This window comes from Zingiber officinale, chromosome 9A (genome assembly GCF_018446385.1).
Source record: "Zingiber officinale cultivar Zhangliang chromosome 9A, Zo_v1.1, whole genome shotgun sequence".
Taxonomy (NCBI): Eukaryota; Viridiplantae; Streptophyta; class Magnoliopsida; order Zingiberales; family Zingiberaceae; genus Zingiber; species Zingiber officinale.
The window spans coordinates 27,541,757-27,554,240 of NC_056002.1; the positions used below are offsets into that span (position 1 = coordinate 27,541,757).

A 12,484-nucleotide genomic window follows, 5' to 3' on the forward strand; every position below is an offset into this window, starting at 1 on the left:
TGGTAAGTGGTGGCATACTTGCCACATGAGGTCGCGGGGTCGAACCACAGGGATGTCAGGGCGTAAATCCTTGGACCCTATGCAATTCACCCCACCGCCACTTGCCCTCTTGATTGCCGTGATTTACCTCCCTCGTGATGGCCTGGGGTTGGGTGCGGCGGGGACGCTAAGGGCGAACGATTTCACCTTTTGCCACTTGAGTGGTTGATGAAATGACCCTAAGAAGGTGCCCAGACTAGAAGATGACAATTTTACTATAATAGAATAAGATATCATTTCTCAGTGTGCTCAGGAGAAAAATCCTCCATATAATTTAAATTTAGGGATGAACTAGAAAAGAATTTTATAATTTATTTAATTATCTTTTATTATAATTGAGTGGATGATGAAATGCCCCTGGGATTATGGTACCATGGTTGGATATTTAGGTTGTCACCTAAATATCCACGGTTTGATCCTCACTATTATGTATTTGTAGAAATTTTTTCTCCAAATGAAGGATATAATCAAAAGATACTAGGCTTCTGGACTGATGATCATATGCACTTCTTAATTTATTCTAATGATTGATGAAAAACTTTTGGGATCAAATTAGTCACCTTTAAACATAGTGAATGACACGGACTGGAATTATTATTATTTTTTATTACGAAATGAATAAAATGGAAAATAAATACACTTCTTGTCATTTGCTGAAATAACAAATATATTTTTAAATTTATTTATTTATTTTAAACGCATACGTCCATTGTTTCCCAAATAAGTACTCAAGTAAACGTCCGAAATAGGGCAGGCGTCAGATCTCTCTCGCTTCGACGCAGGAGCGCTTCCTCTCGTGGGTCGGTTTCCGGTGGTAGCTCGGCGAACTATCCGACGCTGCAGAGGTAAAATTGCTTTGACCTATCTCCTTCGCCCTTTCTCCCACTTTGCGTGCCCTGTAAGTTGTGGAGGTTGATCCTGTTGCTTGATTCAAAACCCTAGGAAGAAAGAGGGAGGAGTGTGAGACGATGCATTCTTTCGGCTACAGGGCGAACGCTGTGGTGACGTTCGCCGTCACCATCTTGGCTGTTACGTGCGCCATGGTCTCCCTCTCAGACAACTTCAATTCTCCCTCGCCCACCGCCGACGTCAAGGTAAGGTTTCCGGCTAGGCCGTTTGAAGATTATCAAGCCCTTGTTTTCCTCGATCCCTCAGGTCTTTGATACATACTTCCGACTAGTGTCCCGATATATTCAGTTGCATCGCTTGCATCTTGATTGGAACCATAAATTCTATGGAATTGAAGTTCGATTTTTAACGTTGTCCTATGCTACTGTGTTTGTTAAAATAAATAGGAATGGTAATTCTATCATCCCAAAATTTTGGCATTTATATATCGATCAAATAAAGGTATATTTTGTTTGAGAATCCCTAGTAATTTATGGGCTTCAATAACTGAATTACAATGGGTTATGTTTTTCACTCTAATCTGAATTGGAAGTGAAATTAGACTCCTCAGAAATTCTTTCCTAAGCTATACTTTGCGATTCTTTTTCAATGGGGATTGGTTCCAGAGAAGGTTAGTTCAGTATAACGGTATTGCTTCAAGTGTAATAGTTTTTGATCTCTTAACTGCCAATAGAAGTCATGACCAATAGGATGTGTTCCATATGGAGTATTCTTTTATTTCATATGAAACTAATTCCTTTTCAAAATAATTGGAGAAATCCTCTATTCCTGAGCCATAGGCCTAGATGGTATTCACATCCCAAGTCATCCCCTAGATGGACTTGAAGGTATTGAGCTTTTTATATGGGGTTAAGTCTGGACTAGAGTATGCAGATGATTAGCTATAAATTTAATATTTTCATATGTCCCTGGACACACCATATTATTTTTTTGTTAATCATTTTACTCTTTTCTCAGTAAAACTGAAGATTTATCTCTTACTACTTGGCAATACTTCCATTATATGCTTTTCTCGTCCTTTTTGTTACTCTTTCTGTTTCTCAACATTTTTGATCATTTTGTTCTTCTGCAGGTTCTTAATATAAATTGGTTCCAGAAGCAGCCAAATGGGAATGATGAGGTGTGCTATTGTCATGTTTTTATTATTAATGCAAAATATTGCTTAGCAACTCACTACAATTATACACCTTTTTTGAATTCTCTTCTGTGGACAAATGACAGCATTTGCTCTTGCAAGTATGCTTTATAATAGACTGAAACACTGATGTTGATGCAAAGTATTATTAATCAGCACTCTACGATTGTGCACCTTTCTCCCTTCAATTCTGTGGAAAAATGGCAATGCTTGCAAGTATGATTTGCAATAGCTAAAACAATGATGCCACACAACCCTTCTCAGTTTCAGAAATTTTTTACAGGAAGTGTGGAAAAATTTCGTGAGATTTTACTTGAAAGAAAATTTCACATTTTGTTTTCCAAAATAGTGAAGCTTTGAGTGCAAATTCAAAATGTTTCTCAAGGAATCTTAAACTAGTTGATACATATTAGCAACACTGGCATTACCCACATAGGCAGTTGCTTGAAGATTCTTAAATAACACCCTTATAGTAATCGTAAGAAATTATTGGTATTTCTATCTTTTATTTATTTATTTATTTTACTTCAATATATCCAATGGCAGTAGCTTTTGTAAGGAAACAATAAGAATGAAGACTCGCCCATTTCAAATTTACTATATTTGAGAAAGAAAGTGTGCATATCTGGATGAAAATTCCACTGGACTAATTAATCTGATAATATAGTGTAAAATTTCTTTGCTCCATATGCTATTAAATTATTTTTTGGTCACTGATAATATATCTGGGAGCTAGGGAATGTTGATTATATTGCATTAAGTATGGAACTATGGATAGAAAAATCTAACTTCATTTACTGTTATATTTTTCAGGTCAGCTTAACACTGAACATATCGGCGGATCTTTCATCTCTATTCACGTGGAATACTAAGCAGGTTTGCCTTATAAGTCATAAGTATGTTGTTGGTTATGATAATTAGTAGACATCATTTCTTGACTTCTCTAGGTTATCATCCAATTTGGCAATATTTTTTTAGGTCAATTGCTTTTAATTATTTTCAAGTGTTGGACATGTTTGGTCCTTTTGAAATTACTTATAAGTAACAGAGCTTATTGTTTTGTAATTCGAAGTTGTTAAGAATTATTTTTTATATGTTAAAAATTAATGTTAATTGGAATGCACTTTTAGTTGTTATTGTCATCTATAACTCTTAACTCCAACGTGATCTTTAGATCACTGTAACTAATGTTACATATAAGGTCGAAGGCATGTGTTGTTGATAGCTCCAAGATGCAGACCGGTTGTGATAAGCCACACATAGTCGGAGCCCCATATTTGACAGTAGACAACGATGCTTCTCCACAACATGGGTATCAAGGAATTGACACAACCCACAATGGGCACGATTGAGGAGATTCGTCACTTGGAGTTCTATTAAAGAAACCTATAGGCAACTATGACTAATGGAGAAAGGGTAGCAATGGTGACACTATGCACAGACAGTAGTGACCCATCGAACAGGCCATTGTACTCAACCTTCGGAACAATGTCAAATGGAGACAAGTGGTTTCTGTGTAAACATCATAAGGAAAAAATGTGTGCTGACAACTCTAATATGTATCTATGTATATGTACATGCACACAAAGGGTTTTCTACACTAATTAATGGAGATCATAACTTCATGATAAGTTAGAAAGCCAAATCCAAGACTTACGTTCACAATCTTATTGTTTTTATTGGACATGTCACATGAGGGACCTCTGTGCCCTTGTTTGTCTATTTGATTTGACTTAAACCCCAATTAACATGGTATAATTTGAGATAATTAGTTGCTTCAGATATCAAGTAATTGAACGTTTAGTGATTCTGTTGCATTAATTTGTTTCGTCACAATTAGATTTGAACCAGTATATCTAGATCTATTTAAAAAACCACCTTTGGTTGATGGCAGCTTGAAGAGACCTCTTGCAATGAGGATGACATCTCCTTGAAGATGACTCTTTCCCACACCTCCTCCTCTAAGTCAGTGAGCTCGATTGCTAGTGTCACCTCCACCCCTCGCATAAACCTTGCAGATGACATGAAATTATTAAATTCTTGATTAACAAGCTGGTCTAGGCACCATATGGGACAACCATGCTTCGGCTTGTGTTGAAATGGAGGTTGAGCTACCACATGTCATGCTTGCTAGGCATGACCAGTTTAGAGCTGTCTTAGGCCTGACACGACATGCCTAAAGTCTGGTTGACATAGCTTGAGCCCAAGTACGACGTGTTGGCACAACCAATGAGTTATATCACAACCTTGGAGTATTATCATCATTAATTTATGAACTACAAACATGAGATTGTGTTATAATGTTTACTTCCCTATTTCACAAAACAACTTTAAGCCTATAGAAAAAATACTCGTTGCACTATTTTCCCCCTCAAATTAAAACCTCAATCTTGTAAATCTAGTCAAATTTTCAATTAACAAAGAGCATGTCTATGTTTTAGAGATTTTTTAAATTCCAACTTTGATGCGTAATGAAAATGATAACTATAGACCCATCCTGTGAAATTAGTGCCACATTGACTTCTCCATTGGCTTTAAGATTCAAACTAACACTACATGATTGACTGCCTTATGTAAATTGTGTCTCTTTTTGCACTATTTTCTTTAAGATTTAAAATATTATTCTATTCTGGAATTTAGGGGCTATTTAAAATATTTCTGTTGTGGCAATGAATATGACTATAATAATTAGATTATTGAATTAGAATCGGAGAACCACGTTACAAAAGATAACAACCATTATTTGGATTAATTTTGATGCACGTTGAAATATACAAAAGTGTATTGAGTGTTGATATGATAAGATACTCATCATCATGATCGATACCGAAGACATGAGAAATATTATTACAACCCAACAGAACATGTGATTTCTAGACATAATTTTCTCAGCCATATTTTTGATCGCGGGAGAATGAAATAAGTTTGGAATGGAAGGAAAAAATAGAGGCTCACCATGGAAAGTGGTAGCACTGAAGACAAACTCTTGCCTTTCTACAAGGAGGAGCACCTCACCATCCTCTCCTAGTTCACTAGTGGTGTCACCGCTATCCTCCACCTTTGTGGAGTATAGAAGATGCTTTGCCACAAAAATACAGGGACCACAGGAATAAGGCCTTATGCAAATTCATCCACCGCAGGATGTTCTTGTCATCCTTGAATTAGTTCCTATTGCACTAGCAGTGCCTTTGCTTTTATGGATCTCAGATTGGATGCTTTACTATTAGAAATGTAAGTGGTAGTATGATTGAAAATATCCACAAGAGATCAATTCAACTTTAGGCATCATCTTCGCCCCTTTTTACAAGAAAATAAATGTCTTGGGAAGAATATGCCATTTGTCAAGCAGAGAGCAAAGGAGCCAAACCCGTGGACTTCAATAGGAATATAATGAGTGTAAATCATAAAGACATTAATCTTGCTAGTTCTTAATTGATCAAAGAAGACTACGTTGGTTGAAGAAAATAGTTACCCTAGATTGAAGCCATGGTTGAGAAATATCATGCAAGGGCAAGGGCCTTTAGAAGGTGTGGGAAAGTGTGTACACATAACTTGATTGACATGGATGCCATATGTTTCAAATTCTAGTCATAAAACACATGATCTTATGTCTTATCTATGTTTACTCAGACCTGGTATGAGCGTTGGTCTAAAACCTGTGAATTCAACTGTTCAACATGGGTATTCTTAGATATCTTTACACTTGATCAATGTAAGTGCCAATGTTGACTGAAGGTGTCGGTGGTCGACATGGGTATAGTGGAGACAAATGGAGATTTAAGGATCTTTGTATATAAAATATGGAAGAGTCCCATTGGGGTTCATGTAACTATCCTTTCTTATTTGGTACATGTGAATCTTCACTCTAGAAATGAAAAAGTATTATATATATCTTTGAAGCTTAGTGGTATAAATATGGAAAGAGGAAACGGTCTTCATGGCAAAAAAGGTGTTATTTAATTACTTTCAGTTTGCTCTACTGTTGAAACAACATATATTCTTATTTAAAGGATCTATCTGAGTAGACAGAGGTAAAGGTTGGATATAAAATATCAGAAATTATGGATCACAATGTTGATTCTTCTAATTAAAATTTTGGAATTTTTATAGTAGGTGCATTTAGAAATATCTTAAACTTATATTTTTTGACGAATTTGAAGCCTTTTCATTTTAGATATCTTGCATGTTAAAAAAGTAACTCACTGTTCCTTTCTAATATTGCTTCAGTTGATTTCATTTTTCACCATCATTTTCAAAGGTAAAATATAACTTTAGCATATCATAAAATATAATTATTTCCATTTTTTGTACTCTTGAATTCAAAATAATTACTTTTCCTATAGAATTTTGACTTTTAATATCTCAAATTCTAATTTATGGAAAGATTTGCCATAATGATATCTTACTATTCAAAAAGAGAAAATTAAAAAATCAAGTCGCATCTTTCATATGGTTTTTCTTGATTCAAACCACAGAAGTAGCAATATTGTTGCAGGAGTAGCTATACTGCTTCATCGTTACTCTGATTCCTGATCCAATATTGCAATCAAAACCTATAGTTGGGATTTGAACATCCACATTTTCCTGTTCATAAGCTTCTTAACACTGAAGAAGCCTCATTATGCAAAGTCTTTTAACACCTGGAGAATTAAATATACAATTTGATATTTTTACACAAATAGAGGAGTTTTATGTGCTGGAAGCTTAATAACTGGTCCTGGACTACAAACTCTTAGTTCCCTGGGTAACTTAATAGTAATTACAAAGTACAAACAAATACAACTTCATCCATAACTATATAAACATTAAGTTCTTGGCACACACCTAAATAACTGCATGAATAATAAAGTGACTATTCCATCTACATATGCTGTCCATAATAGAGCACTTGTGCAATTCCATTGCAGGATTTGTTTAGAAATTCATTGACTTGGTCTTATGGTTTTTAATTGCAATATCTAGGTGTTTGTCTTTGTAGCAGCTGAATATGAGACACCTCAGAATGCCTTGAATCAGGTGAACATTAATATTTAGATTTACTGCTGCTTTGATTCCGCCATAACTTGAGCAAGGATAATGTTTTCTTATGATTCTGTTTAGTTTACTAGTGTGACTGGTAAAATGAAATAAGCATGTATTTATGCATTATTGTCCAATTGTTTTGTGTTTTGAATTGTGTTTTATTGACTCTTACAGCCTGCTCATTTGTTTTTGTTGCCCAAGTAGGGTTGGGAACATAGCTCATTAAAGTTGAATGTCTAGAAGTAACATATCTTTGTCTTTATTTCCATCTTTTTTCTTTGTGAGTGAAATTTATCAAGACTGTAATGCTATCAGGGATTATAATTTGAAATGTATTGATCATTTCCCTAATTTTCTTGCCCTTATTAATTTTTTTTTGGGGACTGATAGATAATCTGATTGGATCACATAGGAGAGAAAGCTATGTTTCTGTCGCTTTTTCTCGATAGACAAAAAACTACATATTCCTTAAAGTAACCCCAATATATTCTGAACATGCTTATTGAGGAAACAAAATATGGAATGGTATTCATCATGATTATTTACTTCAGAAAAAATTGGTAAAGGGGAAAGACATGTAGATTAACTTATATGAATGTTGTGAGTGGCTAGCTACATTGAATTAGTGTTGAAAGTGCAGAGAGGGGAGGGAGATCAAGTTTTGAGTTTACTCTGAGCTATAGTTTCGCTTAAACTCTTAGTTAATAAAATTTATTTTGTCCTTTCAAGTTTTGAGGTTACTTTTAGGTAGCATAATAGACACCCACTAATATTCACCTAATAGACTTGTTTTCATTTGTGCTGTTTTTGCAGTCGTTGTTAATGTCATAATTTCCTCAAATACGCTCTCTGGCAGGTTTCACTTTGGGACGGAATCATACAATCAAAAGAGCATGCTAAATTTTGGATTCATACCACAAACAAGTACCGTTTCACCGACCAGGCAAGAGATGGCCCATTCCCTCTTTATTTATATGATACAAGTTTACTTATGTACATCACGATAACTTCTTCCTCCATATTTTTACTAGTATTGGCTATTGTTACTCGTAGATGGTATTCATCTGTTATTCTATAACTATTTAGAAAAAAAATGTATGGATGGATTCATAGCAGTTATTGACCAACCAAATGCTATTAAATTTGATAAATGTGTATTCTTCTTTCCCATATCTGCTTAAAATCTGGTCACTTCTGGGGGTAGGCCGTGAGTCTCAAATATTAATACATTGGATACCATGATTAATAACCAGATTGGCGTTAAGCTCTGATCATCCATCTCATCCTTCCTCACCGTTGATTTTTTTTTTTTGAGCTTTTCATCCTATGTTTTCAAGAAACTTCTGTCCAAATCTTCCTTTATGTGTTTTATCGATTTCATCTTTGCATGAATGTTTCTCTGGTTTCTGTAGCTGAAATGTCCAATTTGAAAGAAAGTTTCCAACGAGCAGGAGCAAAGACCTGAGTTAGCCAATTCTTGTTTTGATGCTTGACAACTTAAATTCTTCCTTTCCAACTTCATGCAGGGCAACAACCTCAGAGGCAAGGATTATAACATGACACTTCATTGGCATATCATGCCGAAGACTGGCAAGATGTTTGCCGACAAAATAGTAATGACGGGATACTACCTTCCTCAGGATTACAAATAGTAAATGCTTGCAGTTAATTCCTCTAGCTGATTTAATTTAAACATTCGAGAATTTGATACGATGTACGATTCTAACTGCAAGTTTTGCAAAAGGGTAGGAGTTAATGTTGTTGGATTTTCTCGCCTATTCCTCTTATGTAGGCTTTTGTACCTTTTCTGGGGAAAACAGCAAAAGTTAGGTATCTTACTTTCCTGCACTTGTGTATTATCTTTTTCACCACCATTTTGTCGATGATAAAATCTCCTTTTGGATAATAGCTTTTCAGTTTGAATCATTGTCTCGTTAAGCTTGCTGATTGAACGAATGAGAATTTAGTTTGAAATTGTTTGTTTGAATTTAATTTGAAAAAAAAATCATTTAACGGTAAAGTAGAGAAAATTGGGAGATGTTTAAAGCACAATTATTTGGGTAACTTAACTAGAGTTCACATATTTAAAGAGAGAGAGAGAGACTAAAACTAGAAGCTTAGAGAAAAGTTACTTTTAAAGTCTAGTTCCTCTTTTGTTTTTCACTTTGGTAGATCTTACATAAGGCTGTTGTCGTTGCAGGTCGAGCTATTAAGCTGAGTGAGTTTGATTAGTATTTCATAGAGAAATGAAGATTTTTATTTATAGTTACTAATGAGACCGAGTACGAAATCTTAATCAAAGAATTATCCCTAACTTGAGGAAGATGCTATGATTGCTCAAAGGTCTAGGCTTCACACTTAGCATAGTGCACACTCAAAAGTTCTAGGATAGGCGGCAAGCTTACCCAAAACTTCGTATTTAAAATCAAAATGGAAGATGATTTGCAATCAACTTTGAGGGATGAAGTACTTAGTAAAGATAACAATCACTTTTAGCGTTGGATAGAGGCTGAATTTATCAATGAAAGGCATCTTATGGTAGAAAATAATATCACCAAGTTTGACTATCTAAAGTTCTATTGACAAAAGGTGGAATTCAACTCACTAGAAACAACTTTAGGAAGTAATAATCAAAGTATTGAGCAGAAGTGAGGTTCACTTTCGTAGCTCATTCACGAAAATAGCTAGACCGAAGTGATCGACTATATACTATAATTAATTAGAGACCTTGTTGACTTCCACATAAGTTGGTCAGTGAGATGTTAGGAGTCATCGGATCATGTTGGGCCAAGCCGAGGAACACGACTAGGGAATCAACCTTAAACTTAATGTTTCAACAAAAAGTAGTCATGCCGCAAAAATAATAGTATCACCCTGCCCATTCTAAAAATCGGCCAGGTTGGCCGCTTAGGTGTTAGACACTAGTCAAACATATTAAAAATATATTAGTCGATCAACTTAGACCGTTTTGGTGCTTAAATGGAATTAGACAGTCTTAGATATCGACTAATCAATCGAATCGTCTAGGAGCTACGGAAATAGAGTTGAGTTTTCATGATATTTTTTAGTTTAGGCTTTAAAGGCCGATTTAAAAAAATAAAATAAAATAAAATAAAATGTAACTTTTTTTTTTGTGTGTTGGGCGTAAATTTTATAAGCCATAACCTTTGGTTCAACAAGAAAATAGATTTGTTGACTTGTCCTAGCGGTTAGCACCAAACTTTATTTTTATCATACTAAGTAATAAGAACTGGAGAAATCAAAGCGAATGCAAGGAGTTCACATTTTGGAAAAATCAAAGAGTTAAAATGCTAGAGAAATCGATTTGAAAAAAAAATTTGTTGTTTGATCTTTTTTCAACTGAGCGACTTGTAAGGGATTGAATTGAAAGTTGACCAAAGTCTCATCCTTTGAAAACATCATTTCATCAAACACTCACAATATTCATTTGAGTTGAAAGGTAATTTATTTTAATTTTGATACTTACAAATTGAGAGATAATTTATTTTAGTTTTGATTTCTATTCACTCGATTTCTACGTAAGTATGCAATTTCTATTTTTTTACTTAATGAAAAGAAATATATTTCTTCTTAAGCATATTGTTCTGTTATTTTTTTGGTTGATAAAATTGGAGCTTGAGACAAAAAAAATTTAAGTGATTTATGAATTTAGTTGAAGTTGGAGTAGTGGTCTTTTACTTATTAAATATTGAAGGTTCAATAAAATTATGAGAAAAATGATGAATCAGATGATTAAATCACATAGCTTCTAAAGTTGCTGATTTTATTCTTAAATATCTTTGTGGGTTATTACAATTAACTGATAAAGTAATTAACAAGAGGTAACAATGTCAAACAATCCATCTTTGACGACATCTGCCACTCAGCTTGAATATAAGATTCTTAGGAGAAAGTCAATTGACATTGGATGAGAGTTCGAGATTTTAAATGATCCTAAGAATCTTGATAGAGTTAAATGCAACTCGTGTGGCAAAATAATATCGGTGGAGTTTATAGGATCAAGGAGTACAATAGAAATATATCTGGAAATATATCTGGTTATCAAAAGAACATCTCAAGAAGATTGAAATAAGTACAAACATGTTATTTTAGAAGGAAGAAATAGAAAGAAGTAAGAACAAAAGAATGACAGAAGAGAGTTGTAGAGCAGAGGTAAATATTCCTCTAGATGAAAAAAAAAAAAGTAATGAAATTGAAGGGATAGATGATCTTAAAAAACTTCTTCCACTTGATCCCATGGATAAATATGCATTGATGATTTCTTCACAAAATATAGGTTTAAGTGGGAGTAAAGTGCTTCACAAAAAAAAAATATAAATGAGACTCTTTTCAAAGAGAAACTCAACAAGTTCAACAATATGTTGAGAAATGGGTTTATGAAAATGGAATCTCATTCAATGCTGTTAGTAATGATAGCTTCAAGCAAATCATAGAGACAGTGGGTCAATTTGGACCAGGATTCAAGCCTCCAACTCAATATCAATTTAGGGAGCCACTTTTGAAAGCAGAAGTTGAAAGAATAAAGTAACTGTTGAAGAAACATGAAGAAGAATGTGCATAAAATGGGTTGTCGATCATGATAGATACATCGAGTGATAGAAAAAAAAGAAGCATTATAAATTTATGTGTTAATTGCAAGGAGAGCACTATATTTTTAGAATCTAAGGAGTTTTCATACGAGGCACATACAACTGGGCACATACAACTGAACTTATTTTTAAGTATGTTGACAAGTGTGTTGAACAAGTAGCATATCAGAATATTTTTCTGATTGTAACAAACAATGCCACTAGACCTGACCACGGTTCGGAACCGACGGTTCTACGGTTCGGAACCGACGATTCTACGGTTCGGACCGACGGTTCTACGGTTCGGAACTGACGGTTCTGCGGTTCGGAACCGACGGTTTTACGGTTCGGAACCGACGTTTCTACGGTTCAGAACCGTCGGTTTGACGGTTCTAGGCAGGTCGACCCTTAATCTTAACCGCCCAAGACGGTTATGATTCACGATTCGGAACCACCGGTTCACAGTTCGGTTTACGGTTCGTCATGGTTCAAGATTATTATGTTAAAAAATTTAAAAATTAAATATTACAAATTACAAATTATAAATTAAAATTTATTGGAAAAAAGGGCTTGCAATTATTTAAGTTGCTTACGTATCCCCTTAGGGGAATCAAAGCCCATGTAGTTCTTTTACATTTTCGCTCACTTCCATTTTCCATTCCTGTCATATTCATTCCTTCAGTATCAAAATTTCTTCAACTTCGTCATCTGAAAGTTGCATTCCTTGGATTCTTTTCTCCACTCTGGTCCAATCGTCTAGTAATGCTTGAGCTTCAAATGAGTCGGGAGA

General features: G+C 34.7%; 1 protein-coding gene across 1 annotated transcript; it reads left to right on the forward strand.

Moving 5' to 3' along the window:
* Positions 1-747: 747 nt before the first annotated feature.
* On the forward strand, positions 748-9,011 carry LOC122020420 (signal peptidase complex subunit 3B-like). The gene is made up of 7 exons (XM_042578343.1): positions 748-884; positions 982-1,133; positions 2,021-2,068; positions 2,897-2,959; positions 7,046-7,099; positions 7,962-8,048; positions 8,632-9,011. The coding sequence occupies exons 2-7, from the start codon at positions 1,008-1,010 to the stop codon at positions 8,755-8,757; spliced, it is 504 nt and encodes a 167-aa protein (XP_042434277.1). The 5' UTR covers positions 748-884; positions 982-1,007; the 3' UTR covers positions 8,758-9,011.
* The last annotated feature ends 3,473 nt before the right edge of the window (positions 9,012-12,484 follow it).

Bases quoted from the DNA above. Each gene is read 5' to 3' on its own strand.
- LOC122020420 (XM_042578343.1), top strand. From the start codon at position 1,008: ATGCATTCTTTCGGCTACAGGGCGAACGCTGTGGTGACGTTCGCCGTC. The intron at 1,134-2,020 runs GTAAGGTTTCCG...GTTCTTCTGCAG, and splicing joins CGCCCACCGCCGACGTCAAG to GTTCTTAATATAAATTGGTT. The intron at 8,049-8,631 runs GCAAGAGATGGC...AACTTCATGCAG, and splicing joins AGTACCGTTTCACCGACCAG to GGCAACAACCTCAGAGGCAA.